The sequence below is a fragment of the Eutrigla gurnardus genome (genome assembly GCF_963514095.1).
Source record: "Eutrigla gurnardus genome assembly, chromosome: 21".
Classification (NCBI taxonomy): Eukaryota; Metazoa; Chordata; class Actinopteri; order Perciformes; family Triglidae; genus Eutrigla; species Eutrigla gurnardus.
This window is the reverse complement of record NC_139932.1, coordinates 4239117-4258045: the sequence shown is the minus strand read 5'-3', so window position 1 is coordinate 4258045 and position 18929 is coordinate 4239117. Positions and strand designations below refer to the sequence as shown.

Genomic DNA, 18929 nt, shown 5'->3' with positions numbered 1-18929 from the left:
TTCCATATTTGTTGCTTCTCCAATGTGATTATTTCTATTTTCTATTATATAACTTTTGGGTTAATTGTCAAAACAAACAACGTGAAGACATCACCTCATCATTTTCTCAAGTTTCTAGACCAAATGATCCATAGAAAAGCTTAATTGCGAATTCAAATAATCATTAGTTGCAGCCCTAGTATTGAGTTATTGATAACCTTTATATTTATTACAAAATGACATCACAGGGTCCTTCCTGTAAATACATGTTTACTCATTAGCTCTTCTACAAAATGTTAGCAAACTGCAAGACCCGTAAAATAAACTTGCTATTTGCTGATATTTGTCCATTACACAGAATACCTTCTAGTCTGATGACATAATAATTCTTAATAAAAATGACATTTTGACATGTAGGTCGAATGGATTGTCAAACACAGCAGCCCACCATGCCGTTCAGTGTGATTTTTGGGAAATTATCTGGAGGTGAGTTTGATGCAGGTGTATGACGCTACAGCCGTTAGCATAGCGTAGCACAAAGACTGTTTCAAAGAGGAAAATCTACAAGACTTGATCTCGCCATCGCTCGTGGCAAGAAAGCAAGAAGTGGAACATGAGCGAGGCGTTAGAAGAAGATCGGCTACGTACCGTAAAGCAACAGTGGCGGACATGTTGAGGACACCTAACAACAGAACAAGAATCTCACACCATCGCACGCTTGTCCATTTGGAGACCTGAGTGTACATCGTATCCATTTATTTTCTAACTTCTATCTCACTAGACGTTTTTTTTCTTTCCCACCAGAATCAGAAGCACCGAAGAGTTTGTTTCCACAATATTCAGCTTGCTTTGATTTGTGAGTGTAACGTGGTTTCTTTTTTTTTGTGGACAAATGGATAGCCGTGTGCCTGAGGGTCTTCCTTTATAATGACTATATTATTAGAGATTAATTTCATCTGTTGAGCCTAATAGATGGATAATATACTCTGTGTTCTGCTGCATGGGTCTTTTCTGCTCCAGCTCTTTTGTCATTTGTGGTAAAGTGTCCGGCGGTGGCTCTGATTAAGTGTCTAGATACAGAACTGTTGTTCTTTTCCTGCAAAGCAAAAGAAGAAGAAAAAAAACAGCTTCCTGTGGCTTTGTGTCTCGGCTCATGACAGACCGAAGAATTATCACAATAAATATAATTGAGATTATCACTGTTTGCCGGATCTGTGAATGCGGTCGCTGTGCGTTTGTGGCATTTGCGTGTTTTGAGAGGGTGCGCCTGTTTGTCGAGGTCTAATTACAAGGCAGCAAAGATAAGTATGTCCTCATTCCCTGCCCGGTCACTCCTCCAAACACTGCATATGTACAGCGTTGCTAAATTAGGGCTGGGTCGACCTGTTAGGGGGCACAGGCCAAGATTTGCTAATGACCACTATACACTATATTGCCAAAAGTATGTGCTCACCTGCCTTGACTCGCATATGAATTTCAGTGACATCCCATTCTTAATCCATAGGGTTTAATATGATGTCGGTCCACCCTTTGCAGCTATAACAGCTTCAACTCTTCTGGAAGGCTTTCCACAAGGTTTAGGAGGGTGTTTATGGGAGTTTTTGACCATTCTTCCAGAAGTGTATTTGTGAGGTCACACTGATGTTGGAGGGAAGGCCTGGCTCTCAGTCTCCACTCTAATTCATTCCAAAGGTGTTCTATCAGGTTGAGGTCAGGACTCTGTGCAGGCCAGTCAAGTTCATCCACACCAAACTCTCTCCTCCATGTCTTTATGGACCTTGCTTTGTGCACTGGTGCACAGTCATGTTGGAACAGGAAGGGGCCGTCCCCAAACTGTTCCACAAAGTTGGGAGCATGGAATTGTCCAACATCTCTTGGTATGCTGAAGCATTCAGAGTTCCTTTTACTGGAACTAAGGGGCCAAGCCCAGCTCCTGAAAAACAACCCCACACCATAATCCCCCTCCACCAAACTTTACACGTGGCACAATGCAGTCAGACAAGTACCGTTGTCCTGGCAACCGCCAAACCCAGACTCGTCCATCAGATTGCCAGATGGAGAAGTGTGATTGGTCCCTCCAGAGAATGCATCTCCACTGCTCTAGAGTCCAGTGGCGACGTGCTTTACACCACTGCATCCAATGCTTTGCATTGATGTATGGCTTGGATGCAGCTGATCGCCATGGAAACCCATTCCATGAAGCTTTCTACATTGTTCTTGAGCTCATCTGAAGGCCACATGAAGTTTGGAGGTCTGTAGCGATTGACTGCAGAAAGTTGGTGACCTCTGTGCACTATGTGCCTCAGCATCTGCTGACCCCGCTCCGTCAGTTTACGTGGTCTACCACTTCTTGTTGAGTTGCTGTCATTCCTAATCTCTTCCACTTTGTTCTAATCCCACTGACAGTTGACTGGAATATTTAGGAGTGAGGACATGACGACTGGACTTGTTGCATAGGTGGCATCCTATCACAGTACCACGCTGGAATTCACTGAGCTCCTGAGAGCGACCCATTCTTTCACACGTTTGTAGAAACAGTCTGCATGCCTAGGTGCTTGCTCACCTGTGGCCATGAAGTGATTGTAACACCTGTTTTCAATTATTTAGACGGGTGAGTGAATACTTTTGGCAATATAGTGTATATTGCAAGTGGTACCTTTAAAGGATAAATTCACACCATTTGAGGTGCCCATTGAAACAGGTTTTTCTTTCTGTAATCATTCCTCCTGTGTTGGATTTTCCAGGGAAATTGACATCCTTGAAGTGAAGTGCAGTTTCTAAATTTAACAGTTTACAAAGAATATAAATTAAAACAAAAAGACAGAATAGACATAAGGGATATGGACGGCAACATTCTGCCATTTCTTCATACAGATTAGTCGATCAGTTGGTTGACATAAAGCGCCAACTGTTTTGGTATTCGGTCACTAAAATGTTTTTTTTTTTTGTATAGAATGTTTTTTTCAGCCTCTCTAACACTCGCTTCTCTATTGTTTTATATTGTATTAAATGAAAACCTTTTTTCATCACCTTGGACTTTGAGAATCTGGGAAGGACAGTTTTTAATTGTTAGCTGCAGCCCCATTATGCAAACCTGAGACAAACTAATAACCAAAGCATTACACCCAAGGCTTTAGTTTGGAAAACATTTTTTTTCAAATATGCAAATGTCCACATATAAAGAGATGGTTTGAATGTTTTGAAGTGTTGTTGTATGAGGGGGAGGTTCTTCTCCGGAGTAGATGGAGTTGGAGAAACACAAAGGAGTACCAACACAGGAGCAAAGCTGTTCTGCTAGAGACATATTTACATTTTTGAAAAAAAAAAATATAGTACACTATATTTAGAATATTTTCACACTTTTTACAGCCCTTTACAACAGGGAACCAAACCCGTTATCTATGCTCTCTTCAAAGCCACAGGACTCCATTCACTAAAAGGGTGGCTGTGGCTCAGAGGTAGAGTGAGTTGTCCTCCAATTGGCAGTTTGAATCCCAGCTCCTCCAATTGCCCCCAATGCTGCGCCAATTGTGTGTGAATGTGTATCAATGAGTTAGATCCTGATGTGCGGGCGGCTCCTCTGCCATCAGTGTATGAATATGTGTGTGTGAAAGGGTAAAAGTGACTGAATATAGTGTCTTGAGTAGCTAGTTAGCTAGAAAAGTGCTGTATAAATTTACCAAAACAGTGATTTTAGCTCTTAGAGAAATAGTAGCTGCTGATTACTGTGTGACTTTGCTGTATCCAAACTAACTGTTTGGATTAAAATAGCTGTTTTTGTCAATGGAGTCTTGTGGCTTTTAAGAGAGCAAAGATGAAGAGCATATTACGGCTTTGTTTCCCGTCAGAAAGGCCTGTCAGACAGTAAGGTAAAGCAGTAAAATATACTAAATATAGATCATCACTTAAACTGATGTCCTAAAATCAAACGGAAACATTCAAACTTTTCTTATATCATGGCCAAATGTTTTTCATATCAGATTATGTTTCTATGCTGATGATGCTTTGCTGGTGACAGAATAAATTCTTACTGTTTAGTTTGTTTGGTATTATTCTTTGTATGCATGCTTTAAAAGGACAATTTAGATTTTTTGAAATGGGGTTGTATGAGATATTAGTCATAGTCAGTTTGGTGTTTTTGCCAATGCTATCTGGTGGCTTGAAGAGAGCGTAGATAGGGCTATAGTTTCCCATCAGACAGCGAGGTAAAGCTGTATATATACTGTATATGCATTTACATTTACATTTAGCAGACACTTTTATCCAAAGATACTTACAATAAGTACATTTTTCTGAAGAAAGTACAATAGTATATCGCTATCAGTACAGAAAGGATTTCACAAGAACAAATTTCAAGCATGCCCAATTGTTAAGTTAACCCGTAGCTGATATACAACAGAGATAAGTGCTAAGATACAAAGTGCAAAATACTAACAACAAGAATTTTTTATTTATTTATTTATTTTAGAGTCCAGGTATCCTAAATATAGCATAGCATTCATTGTTTTTCTCCCATGCTGGAACTCCTGTCTGTTTCTCCAAACTCCATTGACTGTAAGTAATACACTGACTGGATACTTATCAAAGTATCAAATCCCCATTTCAAAACATCCAAACTATCCCTTCAAGAAGCGGACACTAACTCTGAGTAGATTAAATGACTAACTGTATCAGATCTAAATTACACTTTTAACAGTGTTTGTTACACCCCATTCACACCTGGCATTACAACCCAATCTGTATCCAGATACGTTATCAGGTAGTAAAAGCATGTTAATACCATACTGTTAATACAGCCTGTACCATACAGTGTGACCACATTCTTGATTAAAAAAAAGGGGGGAGTTGAAAATGGCAGCAGTGGCAAGTCTACCCCAGTAAAAAGTGATTTAGAAATGAAGGATCCATCCAGCCCTGCCTAACTAACTGGGATGTTAAGATCTGATTACAACCAGATGTTGTTACCCAAACCACAAGCTAATGATACCAGGTGTAAAATGGGGCCTTTGTTTGTGGTCATTTCATGAAACATCTACAACTTTGACAATATGAGCACATTAGAAAGGCCCCGCCCCTTCCAGTGGACCACCGTGAGATCTTATTTTCAGGTCTCTGTGTGTTGGGTACCAGGATGTAACGTTACTCACACTAACAACAGGTCCCTCTGTGTGTTGGGTACCAGGATGTAACTTTATTATAACAACAGGTCTCTCTGTGTGTTGGGTACCAGGATGTAACGTTACTATAACAACAGGTCTCTCTGTTTGTTGGGTACCAGGATGTGACGTTACTATAACAACAGGTCTTTCTGTGTGTTGGGTACCAGGATGTAACGTTACTATAACAACAGGTCTCTCTGTGTGTTGGGTACCAGGATGTAACGTTACTATAACAACAGGTCTCTCTGTGTGTTTGGTACCAGGATGTAACGTTACTATAACAACAGGTCTCTCTGTGTGTCGGGTACCAGGATGTAATGTTACTATAACAACAGGTCTATCTGTGTGTTGGGTACCAGGATGTAACGTTACTATAACAACAGGTCTCTCTATGTGTTTGGTACCAGGATGTAACGTTACTATAACAACAGGTCTCTCTGTGTGTTGGGTACCAGGATGTAACGTTACTATAACAACAGGTCTATCTTTGTGTTGGGTACCCGGATGTAACGTTACTATAACAACAGGTCTCTCTATGTGTTTGGTACCAGGATGTAACGTTACTATAACAACAGGTATCTCTGTGTGTTGGGTACCAGGATGTAACGTTACTATAACAACAGGTATCTCTGTGTGTTGGGTACCAGGATGTAACGTTACTATAACAACAGGTCTCTCTGTGTGTTGGGTACCAGGATGTAACGTTACTATAACAACAGGTGTGTTGGGTACCAGGATTTAACGTTACTATAACAACAGGTCTATCTGTGTGTTGGGTACCAGGATGTAACGTTACTATAACAACAGGTCTCTCTATGTGTTGGATACCAGGATGTAACATTATTCACACTAACAACAGGTCTCTCTGTGTGTTGGGTACCAGGATGTAACGTTACTATAACAACAGGTCTATCTGTGTGTTGGGTACCAGAATGTAACGTTACTATAACAACAGGTCTCTCTATGTGTTTGGTACCAGGATGTAACGTTACTATAACAACAGGTCTCTCTATGTGTTTGGTACCAGGATGTAACGTTACTATAACAACAGGTCTCTCTATGTGTTGGGTACCAGGATGTAACGTTACTATAACAACAGGTCTCTCTATGTGTTTGGTACCAGGATGTAATGTTACTCACACTAATAACAGGTCTCCTCCTTTTCTCTTCCCGGCTAATAAAGAGTTGCTGGATAAAAACACATCAGCTAAGATAACGTTACATTAGTATTGGAATGTGGCAAAGTTAGCAAGCTAGCTAGCAAACCAAGCTAACAGCCGTGTTGGTGGCATACAATGAGGAGACATGAGACAACTTTTTTGAACTTTTAAAATTTTCTTTTAAAATCAACAAGCGTGTAAATAATGCTACAATTCAAACAGGATCAAAAAATGATTTAGATGTTTTTGTTATGGTCCCAACACCGGAAGGGGCGTAACTAAGCCTCTCTAAAAATACACAATGCTAGATGAATGATAGACCAGAGATATGTGTAGGCCTACGTACAATGAAGAGAAACAATGGTAGAGCTGAATCTTCACACACACACACACACACACACACACACACACTTTCTGGGCCCTAGTTTCGTAGACCAGGCGCAGTCAGCGCGCAGCGCACCTGCGCCACGCCGACGGGGTGTGTCCGCCTGGACTTTGCAAGTTTCGTGCACCGCCAGGCACACCTCCCGTCACTCCCACCCGCGCAAGTGGGAAAGAGGGAGGAGAAGAAGGCGTGAGGGGGATTAACACAGCCCAGATCTTCACCAATCAAATGAGCTCCTCTCCTCACCTTTAATGCGCCAGGCGAGGTTCAGTGCAAGTTTCGTCACTTGACAACCCGATGACAGAAGCAGCGTTGCCGCTCCCACCACGCGCATCACGCGCTGTGCGTGCGTATAGTCATAATAATTATATTGCCAATATTATATCACTATAGAAATTGTAGGCACATTTTAGGGATGTCTATCGCAAAACTGGGTCAGGGTGCACAGCAGTAGACATAATAGACGAGCCGGCCGGGCCATTCATCATCATCATCACCGTCTTCATCATCTGCGCTCCACAGCTGCACCGGATTCCCCGTCCAACACCAGAACGGCGGGACACCGGGACCTCGCGTGCCGCTCAGACCAGCTGCAGCCCCAACTCCGGTTCCAGCTCGCGGCAAAGTTGTGCGTTTCTACGGACACGGAGGCTGCGGAGGCGCGATAACAGGCACGAGCTGCTGTATTTTTTTTTTAAAGATTTTTTTCAGGCATAGACGCATTTTATTAGCAGTGGATAGATATGAAAAACAGGAGAGAGAGAGGGAGATGTTTTGGTCCGAGAGGTCCAAGTTTCAGCTGTGTTAATTCAGTCTGGCTGAGTTTCCGGTGCCATCCGCCTTATCTGACGTCAGATGTGACGGGACAATCTATATAGAGATCATTTTCTTCTCAAAAACACATATTGTTAAATAAATACTAACTCTTCATTTCAAAATAGAACACTCTGCACACACTAACTTTACCAAAACACTGGAAATCTGACTCAAAATGAAATTATTCTGTCAAAGAATAACACTTGTTTTCACTTCACAAGGCATGCAGTCAATCAAAGTACACCAGGTTTCGAAATACTGGCTATTGTTGACATTACAAAAACGGCAATGTTTCAGTTTTACAGGTATTTGCATGCAAAACATGCAATCCACCGTTTTTACACTAAATTTCTTGGTTGGGAACTGTATGTCTTCATGTAATGTTCACATTCAAAAGCATTCCAGTAAAAAGCAAATCAGTTTTTTTTTACTGTTTACTACAGGAGGTACAGTAGATATACGGCTTACAGTATGATAGAACAGAAAAAGTTTTAGTATTGCTTACAGTGAACAAAATATCCATGAAACACACAAGAGCATTCTGAACAAAAAAGCCCAGATAAAAAGTTTGTCTTTTTCTGTTTCTTTTTCCTAAAACATCACTCCTAAAAGTCCTCCTTTTAATGTATAAGTGTCAATGTAATAGAAAAAAAATAAGTCTAAGCCAGACTGGAATCAGCTGTAGTTGGCCCAATTTACCCAACAAATCAGCTGTGTGTCAATTATTCAATTGTTTGTTTATTACAGTTTTTTGCAATTGTTTACATGCAATTTTGAAATTGGGTTCTTTTTTTCAAAATATAATCACAATTATCCAAACACCAAACTCAATTTGCATAATTCCTAGATTGTTTGCAAAATGACACACTTCAGTCAAAACATACACACTTCAGTCAAAACCTCCCCCTGCTGCGCCGCCACGCCCATCTCGGCGCAGGCGATCCACCAAACTGCCAAACTGACCGTGCGCAAGGCTGCGCTGGTCGAAACTTGCATTGCACCGGCTCCGCCACCCTGCGCCACCCTGCGCCACCCTGCGCCACCCTGCGCCACCCTGCGCCACCCTGCGCCACCCTGCGAAACTAGGGCCCTCTGTCTCAGCGTAGCAGTCGTCCAGCAGCTCTCTTCAGGAAAGAAAGCCTCTGTGTTTAGTCTTATGTAACCGTCTGCAGTCCAGACAGTTTGCTTCTGTGTTGCTGGTGTTCAACACACAAGTAGTCCAATGTGAAATATGGGGAAGGTTAGAAAAACAAAAACTTCCGAAAACGTCACTCCACAATGAAAACAGGCATTGGGAAACTTTTAAAGGAACAAACTAAGGATTTCTGCTACAGTATAGAGCATTCCGTTTGTTCTGTTAACATAAAGTATAATGAAAATAGGCTGTTTGTTTGCTTTGACTTGAAGGTTGAAGCACCTCGGTAGAATGTGTGAATAGTCGAAGTCACTGTTTGTCTGTTAAATAATATGAAGCTGCTATAAAGAATCCTCCTGGGTTTTTGCCGAGACTCCAGCAAGTTAAAGGAAATTTAGGAGTGAGCTTTAGAGGCACTGAAAGGTGGGTTTTATTACCTTTAGACAGAACCAGGCTAGCAGTTTCCACCCCCCATGTCCAGTCATTATGCTAAGCTAAGCTAACTGGCTGTTGGCTACAGTTTCATAATTGCCATACAAACATAAGCAGGGTGTCAGTCTTATCACCAAACTCTCTGCTAGCGTATTCCTCAAAATGTTGACCTTTTCCTTTCAATAGTTGAAGTTCAGAAAAGGTTGTGATTTACTTGCGACAAGTAAACAGATTTTATTGTTTAAAATCTCTCACTTTAAGCATGTCGCACCAACAAACCACCTCCTCGCCTTTAAAGGGTCCGGTGAAGTATTACACATAAACGTTAAACATTGAATGGCACCTCTTCATTCTTTACATTCCAGAGTCAACCAAAGAAAAACGCACAACAAGGAAATACTATTATTCTGTTTAATGATTGACAAAATTTCAACATGAGATGTATTAAGCAGAGTATATACAGTTTATAATATGGACATTTCAAAAGTCAGAAAGAACACCAGGCTGTTGTACCATAGCAGCAACTCTCACATGGCCACTGATCTTCCCATCTACCACACGCATGCACTTTCTAATCCCTGTTCTGCACATCTTACACGTCGCACAATTTCCTTGTTAAGTGGGCTATGTTATACAGAATGTAGTTAATTACTGTATATATGCACCATTAGATACTTCAAAATGACTGTAGCTGAACTACAGAGAACCGGAGTCTGTAAACAAAGATTCACAAGAAATATTCACGCAGGAGAAGTACTGCGATACTTCGTTGTGATACAAAATATACTTCAAATATTACTGTAGTAGAAACCACAGAGGCCAGAGTCTGGATAAAACACAACACACACACACACACACACACACACACACACACACACACACACACACACACACACACACACACACACACACACACACACACACACACACACACACATATACATATACAACAGTTAAATAACACAAAATATCCCAAAGTTAATGACAACAGCTTGACAGGAATCAAAACACACAAGTAATCCAGGATGTATTTCTAGACTCTGTGGTTTTTAGTGCTTGTGTTTTCTACAATGCCATGTGCTCGCCCCTCCCTGAAGATCAGTTTTAAAATATTCCCTCTGCGTAGTAAAAAAGTACAAGTCCTGCCCACAAACCCATTCCACAGTCTGTGGTTTGGTGTGGGAGGTTTGTCCGTGGAGTATAAATATCCTCCAGCTTTACATCTTTCAAAGAAAGCTCTCTTCACTGTAACTCCTGCAGCATTGTTATTGCAGGCCATCAACGGAGATGTGAGTTTCCAGAACAATTTGCATGACGTTCTTGTTTCTTGGATCCTCTCTTGTTCACTTGAGTCAATTATTCTGCATGCACGTCTTCTTTTGACAAGATAGTTTTGTTCATTTTAGAAGTAAGAATATTGCGCCTGAGAAAAGAGCCTTCAACTTAGTTTTTCCTCAAAGTGCTGACAGAAATAAAAAACACACATACACAAACTCACCGCTGACTAAAATGCCTGAAGTTGTTAAAAAAACGTAAAAAACAAAAAAAGGCTCCCGTTGAACTTCACAGCCTGTGTATGAACAGTAAATCCACTCTGCTGATAGCTGCAAGAAGGAAAGTGACACCTAAAACAAATAGTATAACTTAAACTGCATTCTGAAACAAACATTGGAAGGTCTTTTTGGAGTACCGGTATGTTAAAAAAATGATTTAGATTTGGGCTTTTGGGGCATAGGAGGGTCTGTGGCGCAGGTATTTGTCCTCTCTGCCCAGCTGATGACCAAGTCTTACTTTTGACGTAAAAACAATATATATAATGCCAATAAATATCAATGCAACCTTTAATCTGGGCCTCATTTCCAAAGAGCATCCTAATATTAATCTTAAAATATGATTATTTATTTTGACTCAACCACAGTCATCATCTGTTTTATGAAATTACTAAGCCTTTTTCCCCCATATGACACTGTATATTTCTGTTTTTAAAGATGTATGTCTTGGGTTTTTCTTTAAACTGTTTATAAAAAATGGGAATCAATTTATAAAATCTGGATATTAACAATAACCAGAGGATTTGTCTCTTTAAAGCATCCAGTTTATCATTTTTTTATGGCCAGGAGGTGAGAACTGGCTGTGCAGGTCTATTAGAGGATCTGGCTTCATTGCTTTGTAGGTTCTCTCCAACCACACCTCCCCCTCAGAAATATATAGGGAAACTTCTAGTATTCCATCTCCACTGCCAGGTACACACCATTCAGACTTGATGGGTGAAGAATTAATTTCCAGAGTTCATCAAGACTCTTTCAGCAGCCCCAGTTTCCTCAACGCCTCCCTGCGCGATGCATCCGTCGGCCCCCGTCCAGAAAACTGCACGGTGATGCCCTGGGGACGAAACATGGAGCCGGATCTTCGCTTGTGTTCAGGGGTAAACATATGTGTCGCTGGTTTCTGGGTAGTAACAGCGCCATGGTAGGAGTTTCGAGGAGGTCTTGGGGCTGGGATCGGGGCTGGAGTTTTGAAACTCCTTGTCGGGCTCTCTGAAAGGCGATTTAACCCAGTGGAAGGGTTGAAGGTTCGGCTCTTTCCTCCGTAATTATTTAGCTCAGTGGGTGGTGGCTCTAATTTGGTGGGCAAGGCAAGACTCTTATCAATATGGGAGCTGAGGATGTCTGGAAGGTTGCTCCTGGTCACAGCTACAGGAGCAGGGGTCATGACTTTGGACTTTCCTCCGTAGGTGTTAAACTCGCTGGGGTTAGCCAGCGTAGTTGGGAGGATTTTTGATTCATCATTAGTTGGAGTATTGGGTTTGCTCCTGGCTGAAACAGAACGGTTGACCACGATAGATTTTCCCCCATAGCTGTTCATTGCTGGCGAAGTGACCTCAGACGAAGGATGGAGCGATGCCTTGTTTTCCAAAGGTGGTGGATAGTTACTGCTCTGTGTGACTGCTAGAGACAAGGGGCTCAGTTGGCGGTTTCTCTCTTCATACCTCTTGAGGGAATCTGTCTGCAGAATCTCAGTTTTTTTGTCAACGTGAATCTGACTCTGACATGGTGTCGTAACATTGGCTTCTGGCAATTTGGTGGTTATTTCTGTTGTTGGGGCAACACTGGCCTCCAGAGGTTTGGCACTGATTTCTGCATTTGTGACAGGATTCACAGAAGCGCTGTTAGGTATGGTGGGAAGTGCCAAACCCGCGGACATGGCTCGGGTCCTGGTCAGGCCCAGCTTAGACAGGGCCTCCATCCTGGATTGGTCTGGTGATGGGTCCTTGAAGGAAATGCTGCGAGTGGGAATATTTCGAGCCTTCTGCTCCATTGCCAGCTGAGCATCTTCCTGCAACAGTGGATTTGATGTTCCTGTGAGATTTGCCAGCATCAGTGCCTGTCTCTCCTGGATATTCACATTACCCAGCGATTGATTCTGGTGCTCCTTGTTGCCGAGGATCATGCTGATGTTAGCAGGAAAACGGGAAGGCTTAGCAGAGGTAGGAGGACCATGTTTAAATGCAAGATCACCACTAGGGCTCAGTGGCTTGTCAGACTCCTGGCTGGAACTGCGGAGGATTGAGGAGGAATGGAAGTTAGAGGTTCCACCCGCCTGGTTCTCTGCTATCTGCTGGGCAATCAGGACTGGGGTGGGGATAGATCCTGGAGGGTGGTAGGAAGAGGGGCTGTCTGCTGGCCCATAGCTGCCGCTTGGTAGAGGAGGGTTGTACTCTGAAGGCAAGTTGTCCATCATATCACGCCTTGGCTTTATCTCGAAGTGGCTTTCAGGTACTTGCCTCATACTCTGAAAATCTGTGAGGAAGAAATTTCAAAGTAAAAATCAGAGAAAGACTATAAGGTGCAGTCCTTTCCATAGCTGTAGTTGAGGATATTAAAGTAATTTGATTGTTGATAGTTGATTTAGCAACCTGGGAGCAGTTACTATACAATTTTAACCATACCATTGTGAGTATTTCACGGGCTAATCCAATCATTTTTAGACTAAATATATTGATATGATTAGACCAATGAATAAATAAAGGATTCTGTATCTCCTAATCAGAATTTTTCCTGGCCAGTGAACAGCTATACAAGAACAAACTGCTATACACTACCTGGACTGGTGGGACTGAAGATTCCCCCTTTGGTCTGCACCAAGTCCGGCTCTGGGCGGACCAGGTATATAATATCCTGGTCTTTAGGACTGGGATGTCTTGCCAACAGAGAGGACACAATAGGATTCGAGGTTGGTGGTCTGTTCACTGTTTCGACAGGTCGGCTGCTGCTTGCAGGGAGCCTCCTTCGGTCGTTCTCCTCCAGACTCTCCTCCAATGAGTCGATGGTCTTCTCAAAGAATTGGAGGCACTCCTGCTCCTCCTGGCTCAGGAACTGCAGCGCATTATCTTCCTGTCGAGACCAAGAGACAGAGGGATATTGGTGTGATGTCATTATTCTTCAACATCAACATGCAGGCCACATTATTTATGAATTGCCATAGATACCAAATATACAAAACCATCTCTTTTAAGAATTGTATTTCATTAAATATACAAGGAAATGGCAATATTTATTGAAGCTGCTGCTTGGAAATTATTTTGGGTTTCTAAATTTCGTAATTGTCTGAGATGATTAAATGAGGAACTAGATTTTTCTAATGTAAACTTTAGTTTCAAAAAGGGAAAATATTAGTTTTTTTCCCTATATGGTATGTTTACGATAACCACTTAAAAATTATTCTTGATTTCATACAGAAGCAAACAGAGAGACAGTTTCTCTTGTTTACTCAGCGACCATCGATTTTGTCAGCCATGTCAACTGCAGTTAACAGCTGTGGCCAACTGGCTATTTAAGCACTAACACTAGCTCCATGAATTGTTGGAAAATTACGTCTTTTGTCGTACTTTTATGTTTCAAGCTGACTAATTTTAAAACAAGAAGACTGTAAAGGAGTTATACATATGCACTGGTGTCTACAGTATGTGATATTGTGCTAAAAGACTGAGGCTAAAGCTAACAGGCAAAAGTCATCAGCCTCACTAATTGATGATCCATGTCGAAAACACTGCTTAGCTTACTTGGAGTTAGATAAAAGTTTGATTTATGCTTTTTTGTTTGAATTTCAAACACACGTTTTCACTTTTAGCAGAGAAAGGCTTATAATGAGGACAAACTCATTTGTTTGGCAAACATAAAGCTGTCTTGGGTAAAGAGTTTTACTGGGGTCATTGGAGTGTAAACTTCCCCAAATCCAATAAAGGGTAGCTAATGTTGACGACAGAGAAATACTGCATCATGGCTCTGATTATTGGTAGTGATACAGCCTATAATTCACATGATTGTATGACTTTAGGCTAAATAACATTAGAAACTATCAAAAAAAGACAAGATACCTGAACATGCTATGCAAGGTGTACTGGAGCAGAGTTGTATTCCTGGTTTCATTACATTTTCATTGCACCAGATTTATCTTTACTTTTCTCTTTGTCAATGAACTTCATGTTGCAAACCCTCCCCTCCGCCGTTCTCATACAGTACTCATGTGTACACACTGAACACAGCTCTGTTTGTTCCTGCATCCCAACCCTCCAAACTTCTTTCCCACTCCTGAATTTAGCTCAAACACCCCTCTCTTCTCAAATCTCTGCTCCACCTCCACGGCTACCTGTCCAGCTCCACACAGGGCTGCCACTGAAGAATAACACAATGGGCTATCCAATAACAACACTATTGATTCTGCTTTTTCACTCCTGATAAAGATCAAGTCCCCCTACTTAAGCCAAACCACATGGCTGTATGAAATAATCCCTTGTAACAATGTGTAATAAACCTAAAAATAAGTAGGCCTAGTGGTGGAAGAGGGACTGAACTTCAGTCACACAGAAAAAGCACTACCAGACTTATGTGAACAAGTATTTGTAGTAAAAATCTGTTTGAATACTTACAGCATTTTTAATGTGTAGGCTATTCTTTAAATTGCCAGCAGCAAATACAAAGTAATCTCCACTCAAGTTCCACTTTTTCTTTTTAACCATCAATAACTCCATTCATTGATTAAATACAGTGAAAAGCTCCATCAAATCAAGGTTAAGTGGACCTTGATTTAAGATTGTTTTGTCAAATCATAATTAATACTAAAATGCAACATCATCAAGGTGAAACCGTGCTGTTTTCATTCTTCAAAGGTTGGCTCTTTGGAGAAACAAGATTTCTCCTGACATGTGTCCTGTTTATGTACATTTTTCTCCTTGATTAATTTTAACCTGAATCTGCAATGAAAGCATTTTGAAATATCCTAATCAGTTAGTATAGCTAAAATATAATTCATGTTGTAGGCTTCCATTTACTCTATGTCATTAGATTTCATTTGAAATGTTCCTGTTAACTAAAGTTTTTTCCAGCTAGTTAGATAATTTGTTAGCAGGTTAGCATACTCACACCCAGCAGGGATTTAGATCAAAACTCAAAACTTTCTTTTTTTTCTAGAATTGATGCATACTATTTTTTTTCTCTGTGCTGTATATAAGGTATGAAGCCACAGCGAGCAGCCGGTTAGCTTAGCTTAGCTGGAAATAGCTCATGTGGATCTATCAATAGCAACAACCACCTTCCAACAATTTTAGCATGTTTTTTTAACTGTAAGTGAAACAAAGTGAATGTTTTAAAGGTTTACAGGTGGTTCCTGTCTTGTTAAGCTAAGCTAACAAGCTGCTGTCTGTAGTCTCACATTAACTTTGGAGAAGTTTAAATGTACTTATCCAGCTCTCAAAGAATTTACAAATTACAGGCAATGGTGAGAATTTTTTTCTTTACAGCGTAGGCTACAGTGCTCAAATAACAATTTCCCACACAAATGGACAACAGAGAGTTTGACAGTGTTTTGGTCACAGGCTGTGTTTTACTACAATTACACTGCCACCGGAATGAAGGAAGCTGCTTATTTCAGGGCTATTTCAAGGTGATGACCTTCAGCTCGCGGTTGATACAACAAACAAGGTCTCCTACTGACATCATGAAAAGGTGCCACGACAAGGTTGTTTTGCTTTCCACGTTCAGACTCACGCAAAGACACCTGCAGCAACACCCAACTGAAACTAATATGAGATAAACACGACGGCCTGCTGGTTTCAGCTGGAGTGAATGATCTCTATTGTCACGAAGCAGCTCAGGACCTAGAAAACTGCAGCTCGACCGGTTTGGTTTGGTTTGGTTGTGTTGTGTGCTGATAATGAATGTCATCCCTAAGGCATGGAAAGGTATTAAGTTGTTAAGCAGGTGTAATTTCTCAGCGTCCATTATTACTGGGTGCATTGTGTAAACACAGCACAGAGCCTCAGTCAGGGTGAATTACAGTTTCAATGATCAGCTGATATGCTGATATGCTGAGTGTTCACTTTGTTTAAAGAGACAATAAACAAGACTCTCTGCTCCAATTAATCAGCTTTATTTATTCCCATTAATTATCTAAAAGAAACAGGAGTAGTTCAACTGTTTGGGAAATACGCTTATTTGCTTCTGTGCAGGTTTAGATGAAAAGATTGATATCTGTCTCATAACTGTACACTAAATAAGATGTTGTATCTGAAATTACACAAAAGTTCAAGAAGATCTAAAGTCCAGTAAAGTATTGATCAACTTGAGTGGTTTTCGGATACTCACGCCTGGCCTGGAGCTTTGACCAGCACCCCCGTTGACACCGTAGTGGAGCTGAGGGTTGCCCTGCAGACGGACGTCCATGGTGCGAGGGTCAGAGGTCATCGGGACATCTCATCGTCTGGTGTTCCACAGCACTAGGATAAAACCAGAATCACATCTGGTCCCACTCTGAAGAATCATCTAATCTTCTTATCAAGAGTCTGGAGATGGAGAGAGAGGGACGAGACTTCAAAAAACACCATCAACTGACCGTCTGAGCCAAGAGGTCAATCAAGGTCAGAGCGTAATGAAAGACTTTAGAATGACCAAAAGAAGAAGGATTCAGACCCTTTATCTAAGTTAAAGCAGCAATACAACACTTTAAAAATACTCCGTAAGCAAAAGTCCTGCATTTAAAAATCAGAGTACAAAAGTAAAAGTACTCATTATGTCCCCTGTAGCTGCTTGAGGTGGAGCCTGTCACTACTTCATACACAAAAAGGTTAAGTCCAGCAGGTCCCAACAGAGGGGTCGGGCCCTCCCATGGGCCACCAGATACATCTGAAGGGTCATCAGATGATTAATGGAAAAAAGAAGAAGAAAAAACAACATTCTGTATAGTAGCCAATAGCCATGTTGTGGTCAAAAGGTTATTTAAATGTTTAATGAAATGTGGCTTTTTATTTTAAAAGCTTGTCAAGAGTAAAATCTATATATCCATCAGATAAATGCAGTGAGGTAAGACATCCGATATTTCCCTTGAATGCTGTTGAAGTTGGAATACGTATAAAGTAGAAATACCTCAAAACAAGTGAATGTACTCTGAAGTGTACCACTCAGCATCACAGCAGAGACACACCTGATGGACCAGTTCACCAGGAACAGGTAGCTGTAAAACAAGCTGCTGGAGCCGAAACCAGTGACACACATTCCTCTCTGATGCCGTTCTGATAAAAAAAAATCTTCAGAGGAAGAATAAAAAAAAGACTTCCTTCTTGAAGTTTGAACTAAAAAGGAAAAATGTAGCTGAATTCTCTCTCTTTTTTTTTTTTTACAATGTTAATAGCAGAACTTCTGCTTGATAAGAGCTTGGGTTCGGTTGTGTACCTGGTTCAATAAACATGAAAGCAAACCTAAGACAACGGTTTGATGTATTCATCCAAACTAAAATATACTTCTGTTGGGCCATGAGTTAAACTGGACTAGTGTTATGTTACTGTTTAGGAATGTTTCTGTTTTGTTGAAATAAAGGGGGGGACATGCTTTTGGACCTATTTTGATTCCGTTTTAGTGTTTGATATGGCGTAGACACAGTATCCACGGGTAGTAAGACATGGGCAATGGATTACTTCGACCCAGTGTTAGTGTTATTTTTGTATTTTTGTTGGATACATCACCCAAATAAATATGTGGTGATTTGACCCATTACAAATATAATCTTGTGGCAAATTTGCTGTGCACTCTGAAATAATACTATAATTCTGCAACGTACTTAATAGTAAAGCTCATACTTCTACATTAATATGAACAAAAGACATCCATATGAAGAAAAAAAAGATGAGAATTCTGATTATTTTGTCATCGATTCTATGACAAACAACCAATCCATATAGTTAGCTGTACTTCTTCATGTGTTTCCAATATATTATTAAACATATATGCAGGACTATAATATACATAATATGGTGACTTTGCATGGGTGGAGTATATAAGCCTCATAGAGTAAAAAATGCAAGTTAAATGAACATTGTAAAATGAGTTTAGACAGTGACTTACCCAACAACTCCACAGATCCGTCGTCAAAAAGCCAAGAGACAAAAGAGGTCCAGATAAGTTGCGCGCCTGATGAGCTCCGTGTGCATAAAGACACCAACTCGGCACATTACGCACCGCTTTAAACCACAAGGAAACTCCACCCACAGCCGCCAGTGTGTGTGAGGGTGTGTGTGTGTGTGAGGGTGTGTGTGTGTGTGTGTTTGAGTGCCTCTGTGTTTTTATTCGAGTGTGTGAACAAAGTGTTGGGAGGTGACTGTAGTGACACAGTGGAAAGTCATCTCACACACCCACCTCAGAGTTTCACTAGGATGGATTCAGTGACAGTGGGACATTTAAGTTTTACCATATTTACTGGATTAAAACCCTGAAATCTTCCCAGAACTTTGCTTGTCAGCAAGTGATCACTTTTATTTGTCTAAAGTTAACATTGCGGGTTGAAATTCGAAAGATGTTTTCCGTGAAATTGAG

At 41.0% G+C, this 18929-nt stretch overlaps 1 protein-coding gene across 1 annotated transcript; it reads right to left on the bottom strand.

Moving 5' to 3' along the window:
- Positions 1 to 9463: 9463 nt before the first annotated feature.
- proser2 (proline and serine rich 2) lies at positions 9464 to 18616 on the bottom strand. Its single transcript, XM_084038512.1, has 4 exons — positions 18462 to 18616; positions 16710 to 16906; positions 13169 to 13460; positions 9464 to 12866 (listed from the first exon to the last, which is right to left on the bottom strand). The coding sequence occupies exons 2-4, from the start codon at positions 16806 to 16808 to the stop codon at positions 11359 to 11361; spliced, it is 1899 nt and encodes a 632-aa protein (XP_083894638.1). The 5' UTR covers positions 16809 to 16906; positions 18462 to 18616; the 3' UTR covers positions 9464 to 11358.
- Positions 18617 to 18929: the final 313 nt, after the last annotated feature.